General features: G+C 40.0%; 1 protein-coding gene across 4 annotated transcripts in view; it reads right to left on the bottom strand.

The window, feature by feature from the left end:
* Positions 1-5697: 5697 nt before the first annotated feature.
* The window catches only part of Cpeb4 (cytoplasmic polyadenylation element binding protein 4), a 65706-nt gene continuing 49439 nt past the window's right edge, over positions 5698-21964 (bottom strand). For 2 of the 4 annotated variants that reach the window (XM_005334108.5, XM_021732328.3), the window contains 7 exons: positions 21923-21946; positions 20012-20185; positions 15674-15763; positions 15194-15312; positions 13708-13822; positions 12436-12617; positions 5698-10134 (listed from right to left, as the gene is read on the bottom strand). In XM_005334108.5, coding sequence (XP_005334165.1) covers positions 9907-10134; positions 12436-12617; positions 13708-13822; positions 15194-15312; positions 15674-15763; positions 20012-20185; positions 21923-21946 — 932 coding nt within the window. In that variant the 3' untranslated portion in view covers positions 5698-9906. The remainder of the gene's footprint in view (positions 10135-12435; positions 12618-13707; positions 13823-15193; positions 15313-15673; positions 15764-20011; positions 20186-21922; positions 21947-21964) is intronic. The other 2 variants (XM_005334109.5, XM_005334111.4) reach the window with 1 other exon arrangement.

Below are 21964 nucleotides of genomic sequence, written 5' to 3'. Positions count from 1 at the left end.
CCTAAATAGGGCATTATGGGACTAAATCTCACCCCACGTGCATCCTAATTTTAGCATTTCATGTTCAGTTGTGTTGGATTTGAATTTTGGGGGTGGCCAAGGAAAAGGAAGTAGCTGATGACTGCATTCAGCTGTGGCCTGAACACATCATCGCCTGCAGAAGGACATTTTGCTGCAAATCAAGATTCAGATCTTCTCAGTCGATTCTTCCGGGCTCTGCAGCATCACATCTGTTTGAGAACAGCTGTTTAGGCTGCAGCACATCAAAGCTGTGTGCTCCAGAGGGCTGGTGCTCTAAAAATGGAAAGCATTTTCTCTCTTCTGTAAAGACATACAAAATCTGGAATATAAATTCTCTGCAGAAACCTATTTTGATGCTTCCAACATCCTAGTGCTGAAGCAAAATGTTCAAGTGCTGTTTAAGAATTCACAAGGACACACGAGTGACAAAGCCCTTCCTCCACGCCTTTGGATTTCAGGACTATTTTTGTGAGAGCACAGAGACTATGCAGAGAATCGAAGGATAGGACGCATAACAGGCGCTTGATTCTCTATGCAGAATGTGCTGCTAATAGAGTTTTAGAGGAGGAAGTAAAACCCTTCCTCCTTGCTGGGATTTTCCTTGATATCTAAAAATACAGCCGGGTGGTAGCTCAGGCCTGTGATCCAGTGACTCAGGAGGCTGAGACAGGAGGATGGCAAGATCAAGGCCACCCTGGGCAATTTAAGGAGACCCTGTCTTAAAAAGGGCTGGGGGTGTATTTTGGTGGTAGAGCTCCCCAGGTTCAATACTCAGTGCTGTAAACATCATAATAACGTGTATAGATGGAGCTGTGTGTGTCACTTTTCCACCTATCTACCCAACCACCGCAGCCATCCACTGAGCCAGCTAGTTATCCTTGCTTGACACCCATGTGATTTGGGTGGTTTGGGCCACTTGTCTTAGTTCCCTGGCCATCTGGGGGATGCTGTAACTAGGACAAAGAGTTGCTCTCACATTATGGTCCAGGCATCCTTCTCAAAGCCAGCAAAGGATAAAGGATTTATAGATGGGCTTGTAGGATGGTATATGTCCATGAGTGCGACTTCTTGGTGACTCCCCGTCAGTGCAGGGGAAATGAAATTTTCAGGAAGTTTCTCCTTCTCAGCTTAAAATTTATGAGATGTGAAGTGAAGCAGGACCTGCCATCTATGACCCTGGATGCGAATCTCGGATTCGCAGGTTGGTTAACCTTTCTGGTTTGGTCACCTTAAATGGAGTAGAACTCCTGTACCTGTCTCTCTGGGTTGTGGGGGAAAAGGGCTTCTGTGGCAAAACACCTGGCACCTGGGAAGCACTCCACCAAGGCCAGGAGATGCCGTTCTTACTCCCAGAAACGTTTACTTCTGGAAATCCAGCGCACACTACTGGGGAACAGGGCTGTCCTTTTCCTTTGTTTCCCACCCCAACTGCTGTGTGTCTTTCCACTGTGGTTGAATCAAAGAGAAAGGACATGGACTCAGCCATCTCTACTTCCCCACAGTGAGTAGAAATAGCATGTGAACCTTTTGTCCCCACTCCTGAAAATGGCCACAGGACCACAGGCTTGGGCTCACAGGAGGCCAGTAAGGCAGACAGACCTGCAGGGGGACAGCGGGGCCACCTGGTTGATAGAACTCAAGGACATTAGTGTGGCCTCCTTACCGCCCCCAACTGGCCAATCCATGATCTGCAGCGCATCTCTTAGTAGACTTAGAGGTCAGTTCTTAGGGAGAAGGTAAACTCATGTGAGGACTCACCATCAGAACTCACACTCCCTCTTTCAACGTTTGTTTCATAGCTTATATTTTTGAATATAGCACTTGTAATCAGGTTAGGGTTAGGGATGGTAATTTGGTTTTACAAAGTACAACTTTTTTAAAAACAAAAAAATTCCTGATCCTGTCCATTGCTACCCAGTGGCTGAGGCTTCCAGGGAAGCTGTGGAGACTGCACAGATGAGAATAGGAATCTGGGCTTCACGGGGCCTGAGCTGTGGCCTTGCTGCAGCATTCACCTTCTCTGTGGGATAGTCCCATGTTCTTTTCAAGGGGGCATTAACCTTGCTGATGTGTGTAAGTGCCTGACACAGAACAAGTGATCGGCAATGAGTAGTTTCCTCTTCCAGAACCAAATCTTTCGGCCACTGCAGTCAGGGACGCTGGGAGGCTTGTGATGTTGGAGGCCATTCCATTTTCCCACCACAGCTCACCCTGTCCCAGCAGGTCACTGCCATCAAATATCCCACAGTTATAGACACAAGGGCAACACCACTTGTCTCGGATAGGAGGCTCCGAGTCCTCACTGGATGCTACCTAAAGTCATTTTTGGTGGTTCACAAATTTAGATTACCATGGCCCTCCAGGTTCTCCTGGAGAGGAACTCATTTCAGATCACGCTTCAAATGCCCTATTGGCTTTAGAGGATGCTGGGAGTCATGACTAGATCTGTTTTTTGTCTCTTATCATGTTGCAGGGGTTGGAAGAAGAGTTGAAAATAATCTCTTTAAAATGGTGACATTTGCTTGATCACATTGACATTTTTGTGGTATTGAAGTTCTGCTTCCTGAAATAGACCTCCAAAGAAAAGGAAGAAGATCACGCTTTGCCTTGGCGTCTGTATTCGCTGATTCACCACCACCCTCCGCCCCCATCTGCCCACGAGCAGTTTTTCAAGACACTTAATCAGATTATATGCAGAACAAAACACTGGCAGTTTGCTCACATTCTGGATTTGGACACTGCTGTTCATTTTTAACTTCCTTGAGACAAACTGTACTTTTCCAACTCTGGTCACCATGCTGAATCACAATAAGACACTTTTTCCAGGCGACCAACAGTGACACCCAATTTGACTAGAGAAAGATTAGAACTTAAAATATCCTGAGAAAACTCAACTCATGACAGAACAGAATGTTCTCTAATAAGGCACCAAATCAGTACTGCTAGGTGAGAGTTGGGAATTCTTAGTTTACTCAAAGCCAGGATTCAGATCCTCAGTGCTTGGAGGAGGTGTGCTGGGGAAAGTTTGCAAAGAAAACTTTTGAAGGAGGAAATGACAAATTCTCAGAAAGCTCTCATATCACAGAATGGCAGATGTTAAGTACAGGTTGTTTGTTTGAAGCGGGGTTTGTGGTACTTCTGAGAAAAAGGGCTAGTCCAAGTCAGGGAATGTGTGACTGACAGGGCTCTGCAAGATGCTGGTTTATCCAGAGTAACTTCTTTTTCTATTTTTATCTTTATTTATTTATGGGGTGGGAATTAAGGAGATGAATTAGAAATGGGACAGGGGCTGGAAGCTAGATAGGTAGATAGGACCCCAGTAAAACAAATGTGGACATGGGAATCAGCTCTGGATGTGACTAACTAGGGACTAAGTACCTGTGCAGAACTTCACAGAACACCTGTGCAGGTCGCTAAGTGGGATTCTATGGGGGTACAGTGGTGCATACCTATTATCCTAGCCACCCAGGAGGTTGCAGCAGGACCACATCAGAGGCCAGCCTGGGCAGCCTGTCAAGATCTCATCTCAAAATAAAATAAAAAGGGCTGGGGATGTTCAGTGGAGCCCTTGCCTAACGTGTGAGGCCCTGGTTCAATCCCCAATATAAAAAAAAAAAAAAAAAAAAAAGTGGGGTTTCTAAGGCTCTCTGAAACTAGTAAATAATACTAAAATGTCACAATCATGTTTTTCAAAGTATGTTCCTTCGGATCCTGGGCCACCTGCAAACAGAGTTTATATTCTAAGAAATTGGGGGAAGGATCACTTCCAACAAAATAAATAGGTTTCTTCACTGGAGAGCTTCAAGCCTGCAGCTAAGGCACAGTTCTACTTTTTCAAGGAACAGGTGACCTCATTTCCTAAGTTTAGTTAATGATGTGGCTTTTAAAATTTTTTGTTCTTTTTAATAAAATTATTTTCAAGGAGATGTGCACTCAATTTTGGATTGATGCAGAATAAAAAAGAAGAAAAAAATCAAAACCCCCCAAACAGGTAGCTGTCCCAAAGCCTGTCAGACTCGGAGTCTGACAGCAGTGCTCCTGGTCCTCGACTTGAGAAGTAAATATTGGCATTTCTTCGTTGTCACCCCACACATACTTCAGGGAAAAATACACCCTTAAACGTTTTCACTCATTTCATCAACACCTGTAACTGCTCCTTAATTTTTAAAATCAGGAATACACTTTTCCTGGGAATTTTTAAATTAGACTTTCAGAGAGTTTCTCAAACTTAAAGAAAAAATCTAAAATTTCATTTACTTTCTTTGTGAACGCAGCATGAAAACAAACCCACTACCCAATGAGGTTATGAAATAACTGGATGGTTAAGAACACAGTGGGTCTGGGTGAACAGCCAGTAGGGCAGGCAGCTGGGAGTCCTGGGCTCACCACCCTGGGCCTGTCAACAGCAGGGGCGCTGCTCCTCCATGTCCACCCTGCGCCAAGACAGTTGAGCGCATTGTGCAGAGCTGATGTTTCACGTGCTTAAAATAAATATTTCCCAAATTAAAGAAACTAAATATGCTCATGTCTCCCTTCCTCTCTTTTTCCTCTTAAAATGCTGAAATCAACCCAGAAGGCCTAAGAGGATCGTGGAGGTGGCAACCAAATGCCACCCCCATCTCTGATGTCCCTGGGCTTCCTCAGGGGCCTTCCCTGAAATCTGAAGAGCAGTCTGGGATACTTCGACCAAGTCAAAGCCCTGCCAGCAGGTCAGAATCCCTGGCCCCACCCTAACCCCCAGTTTTATTCATTCAACATCTCACATTACAAATATTTAAAAATATCCCAGTGACCAGGAAAGCTGCATGCAGGGAAAGACAGTCTAGAAGCCAACCATCCCACAGTCCGCCTGCCTTAGGGTCAGACCTATCTCCAGTCCTGAGAAGGCTGCACTAGTGGGAAGAAAAGAGGAGATGTTACCTTTAACAAAACAGGAGATTCTCAGAGAGGTCACACGTTTTGTCACAACCAACCCTTAACCTGGAAGTGTATAGTCTAAAAATATAAATACGAACACATTATAGCACTCAGTAGTCTATACCCCCCATGAACCAACTCAAAGGTGATATTTCTGATTCACATGATGCAGAGACCACGATCCCAGAGGCCATATCCTGTCACCTGGGGTCTAGAGAAAACTAGGCCTTCAAAGTCAGACGAGACTTGCTTTTTGAACTGGGAGTGTAGCTCGGTGGCAGAGCATGTGCTGAGCATGAGTGAGGCCCGTGGTTCCATTCCCCAGCACCAAAAAAAGGAAAAAAACAGAGATTGTTTTTAAGTCCTCTGGCAGAGGAGCCAGAAATCTTTCCTGACAAACATCCCAAACTGAAACTCCCGGATGTGGACTTCATTACATTAACATTTGTTCTTTTACTTTTTTTTTTTTGACATTTGGCCTTAGGCAGGTGGCTGAACACTCAGATCCAGGCTGAGAGGGCTACAAATAAAAGGAACTCTGGGGCCTGTGAGCCAACAGCCGCTCAGGGACACCGAAAGCCGCCCACATTTCCAGGCTGAAGCCAGCAAGGGGAGCTCGCCACGGGCACCCCCACTGAACAATTTTCCTTGTTGGTTGCCCTGCCTTGGTCCAAAGGTATACCTAATATTTTTTTAAGGGATATTTTCCCAACCACGGAAACATAATGTACTTATGTTGAAAAGAAATATTAAAAGAAATCTGAGTTAAAAGTTTTATTCATTCAACATCTCACATTACAAATATTTAAAAATTATATGCATACTGGTATAAATAGTCATTTGCAAACTATTTAATAACATTAATTTTCCACTAGCACTTCAACAAATGAACTCTTTTAAAAAAGGAACTGTGTTATATAACTTAAGAGTAGAACATACAAAAATAGGAACTTAACGTGAAAATGACTTTAATAAAAAATGAATTACCCTTATTTAAAATGCTATAATAAATACTACAACCTCCCCATACACAGTAAAAACTATATGGAAATTCAGCCAAGTAGTACAATTAACTGACACACTTAAATAACTTTTCCTTCTGATAATATGAGCAATACACTGGGAAAAAAATTAGGGATTAGTAAAAACTAGACACCCACTTGCTAAAAGTTTCACTTCCAAAAAATATAACAAAAATCTGATGAAAATTATAAAAACTAATTATACTTTAAATTTTAAAAATATAAAAAATAAAAGTTGAATACAATATTGTCCCAATTCTTACAATGCTATCAATCACAGTAGCTTTAAAATAAGATAATAAAATAAAGCAAATGACCAAAACCTCTTTTATTCCATTTTTAAAAATAATCTCAAATTTACATTAGTAGAAAGATTGATTTCTGATTCTTTTCTTTAGAAACACCAGCAAGAAAGAGGATTACTCTTAACAGTAGAAAATGACATTTTTAAATGTCTGCAATTAAAAACAAAGAATTACACTGCAAAGATCTTTCAAAAGTTTGAAATAAGTATTGCACATAACTTGAAGTTAACTTGCCACAATTCATCACATTCAAGTTTTAAATCACCTTTTAACAGAAGATTCAACTCTTCAAAACAAAAGGGGTGAGTTATCAAGTCTTTCCAACAGCACTCTCATAAAATGCTAAATTCATTCACTGCAAGTTTTATTTTGCATTCTGCAGAGGTCTGTGTATGGAGAAGTATATATATTATACCAAAGCGTGGGGACCAGAAAAGGGAGGGCGAGGGTTCCTTTACATAGAAAATAATCAGAAACACTTTATTTTACATTGCAAAAATAACCATGTAATTACTCTGTAACTACATTGTAAGTACATGGCTGGTGCCATGCTAGTGCGCTAGAACTACATGCTTGGTAAATTGAAGTGAGACCCTAAAATCTGTAAACTAATTACATGTTAATTATGTTTGAGTTACATGGTAACTCCCAACTACAATCCCATGTAATCTGAAGGACATGTAATCAATAAAATTCAGAGTAATAGATAATCATTGTTTATGCCCTGTAAATTGAAGTGTAACCAAATAATCTGTAAACACGCTTGTCACACAATCACAAGTAAATATTAGTAGAATAACAATTTCTTACATTAGTCATGCATACTAACATTACACACCTGTCCCATGGCAGGCTATTTTTTTTCCTTATATATAATTTAAAAGAGCAGACATCTCTGAATCAAACACTTAACATCAATTTATTAAGATTAAAAATGGCTAAACATTCACCAAAAATGTCTGCGTTTTATGAATAATTTTAAAAACTTAGTAAGAAGCTGTAGACAATTTTGTTATTTTAAATTTCTACCCTATGCTTATGCATTTAATTTTTTTTTCTTTTAGGAACTACAGTGTTATCTGTCATTTTCATGCGAATTTTTTTTTCATTAATTTGTGACTTTACATAGACTATTTCTTAAATTACAGGCACACCAAGAGCTGGTGCCGGGGAGGGATGTTTAAGCAACATGCTTTCTCTTCTCTGCAGACTCTAAAATAGCATTGCCAGTGCACAACATTCATAATTTAAAATGTATGCAGAGCACTGAAATGTATAAAAAGCAGAATATAAGAAAATAAAATTTATTAAAATTATTTATATTAAAAAAATGAAGTATATGAAGATCTCTCAGTAATAAAAGTACAAAAAGCTACTCTTTGCAATATGAAAAATTGAGGTATTGCATAAAGAGATATCCCGTCAGTGAAAAGTGTGCCTAAAAATGTTCACTGTTGGAAAAACAAGATATACAAAAGTAGTGCATAACAAATATACATTATGTGCATGACAAAATAAGTTAGCTACAAAAACACTGTACCGAAATTCAGCAGGTCATGTACAAAGGGGAAAATTATTATCCAAAGCTAGTTTTCAAACAGTGTTGTTTCTTGTTAACTCACCACACCTGTTTACTGAGTAGGAACAGCACATAGCACACCCCAAGCCACCTACAAGCATGGAAAAGAATCAAAAGAGGCAAATGAACATTCTGATCAGAATCATGTGGTTCAGGAGAAAAGGAAAACAAAAGTCCCTGACTAGCTAGCACCCTCCATCGCATGACTGCTTTACTGTTCACAGGGAGTTCTTGAAAAGCAGCTCCCTCTCTGTGTTGGACTCCTAGACAGCAATGCCTCCATTTTGACCTTTGGAACTTAACAGGTATAGTTCATTAAAGCCTGTATCAAAAATAAAGGACTGCTTTTCCTAAAGATAATCAGTGGGGGTCATCAGCCAGATGGTTCCACAGCAGTGCTAGGCAAGTCTTTGGTTTTGAAGGATCCAAGATGGTAACTGTTAGGTAGCACAACTAGCAAGATTGCCATTAGGTTGTTGTTGTTGTTGTTGTTGTTGTTGTTTACTGTTTTGCACACTGATAAGAATCCTTTGAATTGTTGATAGGGCATTTAATAAAAGAATGTCAATTAAAATAAAAGTTACTTCCATGACTAGGACTTCAAGAGACTATTTTAAATTTACTCCTGAAGCATACTGTTCAACACATAAGAACGCCTTTCGAAGCAAGAATTTTATTTATAAGAAAGCATGCATTACTTGATGAAGTTGGCACTTCAAACACTGACTATGTCCCATGCTAAGTTCTGAAACTGTAAGGTTATTTTATTTTATAGGAAGAGTAAGATAAACATACGTACCTTTGCACAGATTTACACAGTTACTTAGTTCAACAGTGCAAAACACTTTGCAACTACTTAACTTTTTTTAAAACTTTTTTCCGTTTTCTATGTTACAACTAAATTACAGGATATCCAAAGTAAGTTTAAATCTAAAAGTAAGCCAATCAGCAGCCAATTTGTATATTGTGTTTTTTTTGTTTTTTTTTTTTTGTTTTTGTCTCTGGGTTTTGGCTACGAGTGTTCTGGAACAAAATTAAAAATGGAATCCTTGAGGTATCTCTAGATCTGTTGCTTTTAATGTCAAAATGGAGAGCAAAGGCTGACACCTGACGAGTGTTAGTGAATTAGGATATAGAGTTTGTATATAATATCAAAAACAAAATGCACACATTTGTTCTTCAGGAGAGGAAATGCTAGTTTTCCCACCAGTTGTCATGAATTCTAGCTTTGGTAGGTTTCCTGGGGCTGTGACCAAATAAGTCAGTTAAATAAATAAGTGCACTCCCCTCAGTAGTAAATTTACCCAATTCTTACATTCTGAATTTTTAAACTTTTTTAAATATTTGAAAGAAAGTAAACCTAGCTCTGCCTACTTGACTATTTTTTTCTGATGTCCTAATAATGCTGAGGCAGAGTGAGTTCTCTTCAGCCTCAGGACCCTTAATATGAATTACAAAGCTGCTCACCCTTGCTCAGGCATCTGTGTGCTGTGACACGCTCTTTCCTGGTAGTGACTGTTCACTTCCTCCATTGCTGTTAAAAGCATTAGAAGGGGATGGAAAAAAGAGAGAGGAAAAAAAAAGGAAGAAAAGGAAGGAAAAGGCAGAAGCACTTCCCTGGGGGGAACTGTGTCAGAACAGACAGATAGTGTTCTTGTTGCATGGTTATCTTAATAAAAGTATTCTTATATGTTATATTATTAACAATAATTTAATTAAAAACCCAAAATACTCTATTGTTTCATTTCTGTGTTAATATTTCTCTCTCTCCTCTAAGAAAATGCTGCAGGAAGTTGGGACCCTCTTAGTCTCCAGCAAAGCAAGAGAACAGAACTTCCACGCAGCAGGTGCCAATACAAAAAGGAGTTCAGACGCGTTGTTTGCAGTGACACAAGGATCTACAAAACACCTATACCATAGGTCACTCTTTTCGTTATACTATTGTTAAGTTACACACTGCTACAAAAGGACATGCCAGCGTGAAGAGGCTGAGGAAGGGTCAGAAGGACGAAGAGTGCACTTATTCTGAGGCCTGGAAACGAGCACTGTAGTTAGGTAGCCTTTAGTTCCAGCGGAATGAAATGTGCCGAGGGCGGTCGCCGCCTTCCTTCACCAGGGGCTTGTGGAATTCCCTGCCAGCACGAGAATGAATAGCAGCCCAGCAATATTCACAGTAATACTGCAGACAGGTAACATTAGCACAGAAAAATGGGGCGAATTTGCCCCCGCAACGGGCCCCCTGACATTCATCACACAGCTGATCATCCAAGACATATGGCTTAACTTCCACCTGCAACAAAACAATAAAGAGGGAGTTCACATTTGTCGTGACTGGACCAGGCACCTCTTACCAGGAATACAGTGCGGTTCCCTCCACCATCTGGATGAATCTGTGCCAACGTGCCCAAAAGGGAAGGCCAACAAGTCCTTTACTGCAATGAAGGCGGACCATCTTTTAAGAACTTTGGTTATAAGACTTTTACACCTTTTGCTTTTATGGTTTCATCTTATTAAATAAATATCCTTCAGAGGGAAAAGAGGATCTCACTAGAAATCAGAAAGTGAAGCCAGCTGTTCAGAACAGCACACTATGAGATTAAACTCATGGGGAATTTTCAAACCCTTGTTTTCACTAGTGGATCTGGACTTTTGTCATAGGTGCAATTGTAATTTAAACAAAACCTATGAAGAGCTCCCAGGTTCCATAAAAAGCACTCCATGACTGTGACCAGTGGGAAGGGGCCTGACTTCTGCATTACCAGCATCTGAGTTGTCACCGAGCGGGCTCACAGTTTCTATTTACAGCATCCACATCAAGGGTCATAATCACAATCCTGGAATGCTGGTGAAACAGGACCTGGCCAGGGCACTCACAATCTGAAACCTTGTTTAGTTTTGTCAGTAAGAATGGTTTACTTGAGTCTAAAAGTCAGAGGTGAATTTATAAAACTGGGCTGTTCAGTACTCAATAGGCCAACCTGTCATTGGAGCCTCTTGACAAATAAAAGTCACATGGCTCTCAGCTCACCAGCTAGAAGATAGCTGGTCATTCTTAGTGCAGGAGACACCCGTAGTGGAGGTTCCCTCACATCACAGTATTGGTACCACTGGGGCCATCCAGTTCTGAAAGGAATCCTCACAAAGGTTAGCCAGGAAGGAAGGGACAGGAGTGACATGGAAGATGCCAAGGGCAGACAGAGCTGGCCCTGAGGCTCGGGCCTCTAGGCCACTCAATGTCATCTACAGAGTGGCAAGAACATGTCACAGGATGTCATTGTAGAGGACATAAATTGAGCCTGAATTTCTGATGAACACAACTCCGAAACTTACAGTAGAAATTTATATTACATTGAGGTGCAGATATTTTTCAGTGTGAATAAAAAGCAAATAGGCATGTTAACATACACTGCAATGAGTCCTGCCCCTTTTACCAGAGTTTATAATGTACACCTTTCTGCTTAACATAATCACAGTATTGTAAATGACCACTATTATTTCAAAATATTTACTGCCACTGAAGCAGAAAACACATGACGTGAAATATAAACGGTGTGTGTAGACCACTACTGACTTGCCAGCTTCCACACCACGGGAAAACCAATCAATAAAGACTTTAGCACAAGGCCCCCGAGTGCTGGGTATCAACATCAGCACTAATGAGAGTGCTGGTCTGCCGCAAAATAGGACTTGCACCAGAATGCATCTCAGCACGCTGCCTCCCTCATGAGGAAGGTCTTTCTCATCAAAAACCACTGTCGGCTGAACCCAGCACTGCACCTGGTCATGCAGTGGATTCAGATTCTGGTGTAAATTCCTATCTCACCACAACCTACTAACAGTTTCTGGCCTGGCCTTTGGCTCACAGGCCACACATTCAGTAATACTGGCATAAAATATGTTTCTATCAGAATGTGGGCTCATGAGGACGGTAACTTCTTATCCTAGGTACTAAAACATCTGTGGAATGCATGAAACACAAAGAAAAGGAATAAATCTGTGGAAAAAAAATAAGACATAATAGAATACAGAGCGCTGATATAATATACTGAAAAAAGGTTTCTTTCCCAGTCTTGTGATTCAGAGGGTAAATCCAACAAAGAGGAATTTAAAAAGTGTTGAAAATAATGCTAAGTAATACTACGTAATTTTAGGTGGAAAAACAGACTGCTAATAAAAAGATGATTCCTTCTATTTCATCTATTACAATGAAGGATTTCTAAGCAAGATGGATCTAGAAGTGAATTAATTCAATAACACGTTACCACCGTGCATTGAGAAATAGACTTGGGTATTCATGATGTTCCAAGATTTTTTTAAAAATCAGGAGATATTATATGCATTCATGTTTCCATAACTGAGAATTCAGTAAATTTTTATTGAATGAATGAAAGGATGGAGTGACAGTCTAGGAAAGATTAAATTAACTCAAGTTGTTACGGTGTCCAGTGTCCTAGTCCAGCTATCCAAAAATCAAAGAGAAGAAATTCAGAGGCAATTCTTAGAGCCCACATGTGACTGACTCTATAGGCATAACTGTCAGCTGTCAATTACAGCAATACAAAACTCCCCCATTCAGCAGCCTAGGACTTACCCGTTTATCTATCTCTCCGTGCTGCAGCTGGACAAAGCGGGCACTGATAGCAGCTATGTAGCTCTGTTGATTAGAGAATGCCACTCGCCCAGCTCCTTTTGGGTATTTCAGCTCAGGGTCCGTGTCGATCCCAGCATAGCACACACCTCCATACAGCCGATCCATTATCATAGCCAGCTCCACTGCATGAGGGGAGCAAAGGGGGCATTTAAATCAGGAAAATTCATCTGGTTCATCGACGGTTTCCTTCAAAGTAATTCATTTTCCTCCGAGCTCACATTATTACAGTCATTATTAATTAAACTCATTACTATGACCAGTAGTACAGTGGGTTAATCATTAATTTTTTAATTGTGGGCAGGGGCTCTGTGGTTTTACATGTTCTTTTCTAATCTTCACAACAACTCTAGGAAATAGGTAAGAATTTCCTAAGGAAATTGAGGCACAAAGATGACCCATCTGTCCAAAGTCTCAGATTGTTAAGTGACAGTCCTGGGCTTGGCAACCAGTTTTGCTTCCTATCCATGTTATTGTTGTATAGTCACCAGTTAGCAAGGTCTTTCTTACTATAAATAACTAATTAAACACTAATTAAGAGGGGCTTTGCATCCTCTCTCCATCAAAACCCGTTACCTTTTCCTATAGTCTAGCTATTCATCTATTTCTCATATAAAATTTGAAATAATTAAAGCATCCTTTCCATGAACTGTTACAATTCTGAAACTGCATTTCTGTTCATCTTATGTAAAGAACATTCATGCTATTAAACCCCAAGCTACTAGATGGTGGAAATGTAATTTCTTCTGTAATTACTACTCTAAAAACATGATGCATTGCTGAGAGCCAGTAAACAGCTCTCAGCAAACAGCTGAGCTCAGTAAATAGCTGCTGAGCAACTGAGGACATGGGAAACCAGCACTGAGTGGCTCAATACATAAGCTACTTTGCAAGGGCTTCTTTTTTCTTCAGACAATGATGAGAAAGATAATGTGAGCCCTTCACATCGGTTACCCCATTCGATCCAAAATAACCCTACAAAGCACATGCACTTTCCACTGTCTTGACAGATGGGGAAATTGAAAATCAGAGAAATTATGTCATTTGTCCAAGGCCACTCAGAGCAGAGCATGTAAATTCAAACCCTCACAAAACTGATTGCTAGAACTCTCACTCTTAGACAATAAGGTCAAACACTCATTAAGAGTTCATCCTAATGATCTTTATATTTCTTATTTTAAAGGGCAGGGAGTGTTTTGGGATGTTTGATCATACCAGCTCGTAATGGTCGAGGAACACCCCCAACAAATATAGTTTTTCTTGGGTCAAGAGGCTGTGAACCATCCATCACAAAGTCACTGTCACTGAGATTCCAGGGCCGAATCTGTACCTAGGGAGTGCAGAAACCAAAAGTGTCTCATTATCAAAAGGTCTAAAATTATCGAAGAGTATTGTATCTTTAAAAGTCAAAATCTATGTCATGACAAATCAAAAAAGGTATAAAGCTCAAAGACTTAAAAATAATCTATATCTTAACCCTTCATTTCATCTGTTAGAGCAAACTAAACCAAGGTGGAAAGTTCAATTTCAATGTCTACTATAAGCCAAATCACTTAGCAAGTCTTTATTTATTTGTAAGATAATTAGCTCTTTTTCAGCTTATTGGGTCTTCTACTCTATCCAACCCCTCAATATCTGCATAATTAAAAGGTATCTGACACTGATCAGCTTATAGTGATAAACTAGGATTGAATGTCCAAATCAACATATGTACAGAAAATGCAAATTATTTCTGATTTTAATAAATCTGTTGCATTATTTCAAAAAACATTTCAAAGTAAAAATATCACTGATATCTGTAATAAACCATTTTGTGATAAAGACTCAGTATGTCAATTACAATCAATTGAGAATCATGTACCTCATTTAAATTTGTTTGTATTTACTAACTGCTACAGGTGCCCACACCAAACGTAAGGTATTTCCAAATATGCACACCAATAATGTCTGAAGCCAGAGGTACCCAATTCAAACACCTATAAGAATTGGCGTGGAACATAAACAAGTCAAGCAGAAAGAATCCAGGCCACAGGAACTCAAAAGTATGTTCCTGACCCAGACACCAATACAAGCTCCACAAATCATTGCCTGAGTGGGCACCCCAATCTGTGCTCCACTTTATCTGGATGGTAGAGAAGTGTCTCTTCACTAACTGCTACCTGGCTGAGAAGAAACTGCTGATTGGTCAAGTTCATCACTACACTCCCTAATGATGAAATTCTATGATAAAGAAAAACTTCCAGGAAGAAAAAATAGCACCCAATATACCTTTACGAGAATACACATAATCAATTCTACTTTGGGAAAGCATCACAGGTAAAAAGTTAAGGATTCTTTGGGTAAAATCTTGATCCAAGAGAGGATAGAGATAGAAAGACATGGAACATACTTGTGATTTGAGTTTTATTCTTCAGAAGAAATTCAGCTGCTTTACCTTTGTAAAATATTTTTTTTTCAAGTGAAGACTTTAAATAGTGAAGACTTACCAAATATTTCAACTAACTACATACTCAATGTCAAAATAATGTGCACGATATACAGAATGTCAATGTTAGGAACCTGACAATAACAAAACCTTTTTATTTAGATTCTACTTACAAACATGTCGATTAAGTACAACAGACACATCAAGATGTTTTTCAAATATAGCAGATGGATCGAGGCAAAAACTAACAGCTATTTTACGCTAGACTGCACTTACTGGCTTATCCTTGATGGTGGGACTTGATACACACAGGTAGAGCTTTCCTTCTTCTTCAATGCATGCATCAATGAGAGCCTGAACAGAGCTTTCATCTTGAAATAGCAGGAATGCATAGCCTGAGAAAAAAAAGAAGAAAGGGCTTATACCTTTTCCTATCTTCTTTGTAATTCTTCAAGAGATAGAAAGTATAAATTAATACCAAGGAAAGGAAAAGGAATAGAAAAATATAAAAAAAATTAAAACTTAATATTCATACCAAAAATCTGATAATATCAATGCATAATTCACTTTTGTAGTAAAATAGAGTAGAATTGAATTTGAATTAAAAGTAAGTTATATAGAAATTTTAAAGACCACTTAGAAAAATATAAGCTGAAAAATAGGAAATGTTGCGATGAAGGTAAACATTTATGAAAAGGCTGAACGCTGAACAATATAAGGTTAAACTGTACTTATATACTGAATCTTGGGAATTACCTTTAGGAGGAAAATAAGATTTGCTCTCTGCTTTATGAGGCCAGTCCACAATCAAAGGGCCGAAGCGACGAAAACTAGCTGTGATCTCATCTAATGAACAAGAAAAAAATTCAAATATTTTAGGGTTACTTTTTTAAAGTAGTAGTTTTATTAACAAAAGCTTTAAATCTGCCATCTCCGAGAACAGTTCACAGAACTCCTTTCAGCCAGATTCACCAGCTATCAATGTTGGGCACATTTGCCTTCACCCTCTTCCTTCTCTCTTCCCCTTCCCCACTCCATCTGCACATGCATGAACCAATCTAGCAATCCACCCACACACCATCTTTTTCTGACAAGATACTCTGTAACCCCAAAACACGACAGTTGGTATCTGCTCAGAGCAAGGTCACCTCCTTATATACCAATATATAGAGTATTCACAATCAGGAAATCAACATGGGTACAACACTACCACCCAATTCACAGACTCCATTTACATTTCAAACTATCCCAACAATGTCCCTGTTTCCCCTTTTGATCCGGAGTTCTACCTAGAACATACGCTGCATCGAGCCCTCACAACCCTGCAGCACTGGTCCTTTTTAATTAGGAACCGCTCCCCATTCTTCCATTTTTCACATTCATTCTACAGGATGCTGCTATGCTCTGAATATTTGTGTCCCTTCCCCACCCCTGCCCAGATTCACATGTTGAAACCTAACCTCCAGCGTGAGGTATTTGGAAATGTGGCCTTCAGTAGATGATTGAGTCTTGGGGGCAGGGTCCTCATCAATGTGATCAATGCCCTTGTAAGAGAGGCCTCAGAGACAGCCTTTATCCCTTCTTCCATGTGTGCTTACAATGAAAAGATAGCTGCTATGAGGAACTAGCCCTTATCAGACACTGAGCCTGCTATGGCCTGGATCTTAAACTTCTCAGCCTACAGAACTGTGGGAAATTTCTGTTGTTAATAAGGTATTCAGTCTTTGGTAATTTGTGATAAGTCAAGGACCCTTGATGTGAGTCTGTACTCTGTTTACTAATGACCAGATTCATGCTACACATTTGAATACAAATACCACCATGATGACAGTCTGCTGTCCTATCCTACTACACTGGACATGTTAAGCTTGATCACTGGTCAAGTTGGTATCTGCCTGGGTTCTCCATCTCAAGGAGATCACTTTCCCCTTTGTATCTGATAAGTGTTATTACAAAGAAATATTGTGTAGTCACCAATATCCCATTTCCTCATTAGCCTTGGCATTCTGAAGAGTCCTGCTTCTATCCACTACCTCAATGATGATCACCAAATGGTAATTACCAATTTTCATCATTCCTTCTATATTTACTAGTTAGGATTAAATAGTAATACTTCTTTCCCTATTATTCATTTATTTATATCAACAAAGATTTTTAAAAATTTATTTTCTGAGATGTTGGAGATTGAACCCAGGGCCTCAAGGATGCCAAGCAGGCGTTCTGCCACTGAGCTACACCCCAGCCCTAGGCCTACTTTTTTATAAGTCATATAATCCAATTCTCTCCTTATTTATTTTGATGCTCACTTTGTCCAAAAATATTATCCCTGATTTTGCCCATAGGAACTTCCTTGTCCTCTGCCGTGTCCCTACCATTTTTTTAAACACTTCCATAATTTGTGGCACAAGATACTTGAGACTCATCCTGACCTTCCATTGCTCAAGCTCTAGAATCAACTATTTTTTTTTTATGAAGTCCTGGTTCCTTTTGGTGGCAAAAGATACTTAAAAAACTAAAATTTGGGTGTGCCACAGGTTCATTACTAGTGAGTTTTCATTATTTCCAAGTCTGCCCAGTGAACAAAGCTAGAAAACAAATGAAATATGCACATGTACATGCATGTTGATGGCTATTTCTATATCTGTGTATTATAAAAACCTATGATCTTACATTAGTATTCCAAATTCTACTCTAAATTCTCAGTTTTTTCTAGCCTTCCCTCCATATTTGTAAGTTCCCTTCTCATGGTGAGAAACTTAGCTCCTCTGGTCTGCAACACCCTTATTACTTGTTCAATATAACCAATCTTCCAGCCCCTGCTAGACTCCTCTGTCTCCTAGCTTGGTGCTCCGGCTTGGGTTGGCCCTGACTCCTGTACACACCATGCCTGCTGCTGCCAAGGCTCCTGGGCCCTGTGCACATACAGGAAAACACACCCCTTGACTTTGTCATTACTCCTCTTATCAGCCCACCTCCTTGGACAGCAAGAAACCCAAGTCAGGCAGGAAGGGAGAAGGAAAGAAGGGAAAGATAGCAAAAGAGAGAGAGAGAGAGAGAGAGAGAGAGAGAGAGAGAGAGAGAGAGAGAGAGAAAAGTGAAGACTTGATTATACTTAACCATTAATTTAATGATATTATTTGTGCCTCATCATATATTTGGATAACTAGCAGGTAAATTCTAGGAAAATATATTTCCAAAAAGCTTCTGCAAAAAATTGGTTAAGCATTGTAAAGGAAACCTGATGAAAGTCAGGAAGAACAAAAAATTGAGATGGGGACTACGTTCAAATTCCATCCTGGAGGAACTGTTTTCATTTCCCCCAGACTGTGAAGCAGGACAGTCTGTTCTGCTACGCCTGTTTCTATATTACAGGGGACTCACGTGAGACCGATAAATAGGAGAATGACATCAGCCGAACATGGAAAAGAGAATGACAGCCATCAGAAAAGACAAAAGCCTGGGCTCCAGAGATGCGCGTGTAAGCCCCACTCTGCTCTAAGCACACTGGAATGAGGACCACCAGGGCTCTCTCAGCACAGGTGCATCTCCAACCCTGAAGGACATCTGACCACTTGCACGTCCTCAGGTCCAGAGGCCCGGTTCCCTCTGCCTCTTCTCACACTGCCCTAGTGGTTTGGGACATATTTAGTACTCCCTGAGGCTGCCCCTGCCATGCTGAGCTTCTTCCTTCAATTTTTGATCTGGAGTTCTACCCAGAACACACGCTGCATTGAGTCCTCACAACCCTGTAGCTCTGGTCCTATGAAGAGGCTGATCCCCACAGCCATCATAACATCCATGTCTGTGACATGTCCAGTGGTTAATTCTCTTTTTTCTTCATGTCGCAGGTACAGATTCACTTGGTTTTAAATGTTCTCCCTCTATATTCCTCATAAATCCTGAAATTTTTAGAACATAATTCTATAGAACACAATACTCTTCAAGATATGCTCTCTAAGGAAAGGATAGAGATGGTTTCAGACTAAATTGAAATTTCCCCAAGACATTTCATTGTGTGTGTGTGTGGGGGGAAACAAACCAAACCTTGTGCTTATTTCAATCTTTGACTTTTCAGAACCCTTACTGTCTCAGCCTTCCAAAAGACTGATCATCTTGTAGAAAATGAAGTGGCTTGATAAGTTTTAATTCCAGTCTAAATGGTGAGTTATTAAATATTATTATTGGACACAACAGATTTTTAGAGAAACCTGCTGTATTCTTAAAATATGAATTAGTTTACTTCCATTTCCATTCAGGAAACCAAGACCAAAGAAGTTTAGAAGAAAGCAACCAAGATATATGATCACTGTATGTCTACTTTGAATTTTACTTAGAGTTACTTAGATCCAGAGATGAATTGCGGATTCCTAGATAACTGGTCCCACTAACCCTTGGCATGGCTGGCTCCTGACTAAAGTCTCAGTTCACATTTCACCTCCACAAAGAGACTTTCCTTCACCACTTGCATCACTAGCTCAGGTCACCATGTTTGCTTTTCAATACTTACTCTGGTATTTTCTTGCATGTGTACATATTTTTAATGGGCCTTCCCTAACCAGAATATCAACTCTATGCAAGCAGGGACATTCCATCTTGTTTACTGTTGTAAACAAGCCTGAGGGTGGTGCACAGCATTTAGAAAGCAAGTAAATATTTGCTGAATGAATAACTTTTAAGATTCCTTTTCTTGTGCTACAATTGTAGGCTACATTTATCAAAAGTTCACTATTAACCTAAGATTTAAAAGTCTGAAACAATGAACTGCACATTTATGAAGCATTTATAAAAGGTGGGAAAGAAAGATGGAGACACATAACTGAGTTGGCCAATGCAGGATGAGCAGCACCACGTGTACTCATGACAACAGAATGGCTGCCCGTTTCCCAGCGACCCGCGCTCTTTCTCACTGAATGCGCCCCTTGCTTCAGCAGGTCCCTGCAGCCTGCCTTCCTCACCGCTGCACCTAGGCTCTGTAAGACAACAATGCCATGGAGTCCGAATTCTGGAGTCAGATGGCACCGCAGCTATAAAGACGAGAGCCCTACTATGTGCCACCACAAGCACCCTACTGTAGACAGTTTTTTCTAAATATACCTTCATCAATGTCAGGAGGCAATCCGCCCACGAACACCTTGCGAGAATACCGCTCGACCCGTTCCCCATTCTGGTGAGTGAAGCAGTGAGGGGAGCCAAGGCCGCCATGAAGAGGCTGATCCCCACGGCCATCATCCAGGAACCCGTCTTCCATTGGGAACAATGAAGACTGACCTGAAATAGAAAGCAGGACAGAAAGCTAACAGGAAATGCTGCTTGTTACTGATTACTATGCATAAGAACAAGGAAAGCAGCAGATCCAATAAAACTGCTTTTATTTTTCTCACTGAATAATAGGATCACTTAGATATGCTCTTTAGTCCCCATCACCTTTAAGTCCCAACTGAGTCAGAGAAAGTACATGGTTAAATAGAGGGCTGCTCGAGTATCCCACTGGGACCCAGAAGCCTCAGTGAGGTGAAAGGGAAGTCCAGCAGGAGAGAGCACTCCTTTGAAAGCAGTTGGCAGCAGACTGCACTGCCTTGGCAGGGCCCCAGGGCCGCCGGCACACTAGATATGGACACTAAGTATGGGATCTGACTGTAAGATGCTAAGCCCTTAAATTTCTTCAACAGATCAAATAGCACAGCCTGCCCAATTTCCTCTAAGAATGGGTTTAAAATGAACAAGTCAATTTTTAAGTGAACGCTCATTTTATTTACCTTTACTAAGGGGATACAACCAAAACCCACCTACTATTCTATTGTTACCCAAGTTCACTGTCTGAATATAAGACCCACAGGCATGCTAAAGACACATTTGTTATTAGCTGAGTAATTATTAGCTCACCAAGGATGTTGTCTATTTCTAAAAACTAGTCACTAAATTTGTTGTTTGAAAATTATATTGCCAGAAAAGGAGAAAAGACCAGAGATGCCTCTGTGTGGACAGTCTTCCCATGTTTACCTGACAGAAAATAGGAACTTGTACACCATCAACAAAACACAGAGCTACAAATAACTGCAAAATCTCTCAACCACTGCTTTTTGTCACTGTTCAGATGCCAATTTACATCTAAGTTCTACAAAAAGAACTTGCTAATGGGTCCTCTAAAACTTATTTCAAGTGCTCTTCCCTTATCAGAACATCCCAATACCCTTTTGCGGCCACCCTTGTCTTTAATTTTCATTACTAAACACAAACAATAACAGTATCTTTATTGCACATTTATCCTAAATACCATGTCAAATGAAGACAAAAAGTAATTATAAAATTAGATATTGTTTTCTGAATGATCTTCAAAAACCACTTAGATTTTACATCTTAGCTATTTAACTGTCTTCTTGCTTGGAAAATGGCAAAACTATTACAGACAGCAAAAATAAGGTTTATTCAGGCACCTCTAGGAAATGAGTCTTTAAGATTCCCTAACACTTCTAGAGCTTCCCCACCCACCCCCCCCCCAGTATTTGAAATATATAGGAAGCCATTTATTTAGCTCAGCCTATTTTAAACCAAATGTTTTATGCTTACTTGGTAAAATCAGCTGACCCAAATTACTTTAAGTGAAATTGAGCCTCAAAGATAATGAGGTATTTTGAGACTAGTCTACATTATTGCTTTTAAATTTTTTTTAATTTTTTTTTCTCCCAAGAAATTCCCTCAAAAAGAAAAGGGGGGGAGGAATCTTTAGATATAAGTAAGTTGAATATATAATGTAATATAGGGAAGTCACATGAATTTAAATCAAAATCCCAGCATTCTGGCAATTTGACTAGAGCTCATTAACTCCTTCAAAACACAATGTCTGGAATGCCAACTAGGACACAGAGGCCATGGAGGATCAAAGCTGTGTTTCTGTGCTTTGCCTTCCCTTACCCCTTCCTTCCCCTCAAAGGCTATAGAAAGTGCAAGCTTGGGTCCTCTCCAAACACAACCAATACATTCAAAAGTTAGAAACAATAATGTTACCTCTCCTTCGCCCATATGTCCTTGCTGCATGTCAAATGAGAA

The sequence above is a fragment of the Ictidomys tridecemlineatus genome, chromosome 1 (assembly GCF_052094955.1).
Source record: "Ictidomys tridecemlineatus isolate mIctTri1 chromosome 1, mIctTri1.hap1, whole genome shotgun sequence".
NCBI lineage: Eukaryota > Metazoa > Chordata > Mammalia > Rodentia > Sciuridae > Ictidomys > Ictidomys tridecemlineatus.
This window is presented reverse-complemented; position numbering and strand designations above follow the sequence as displayed.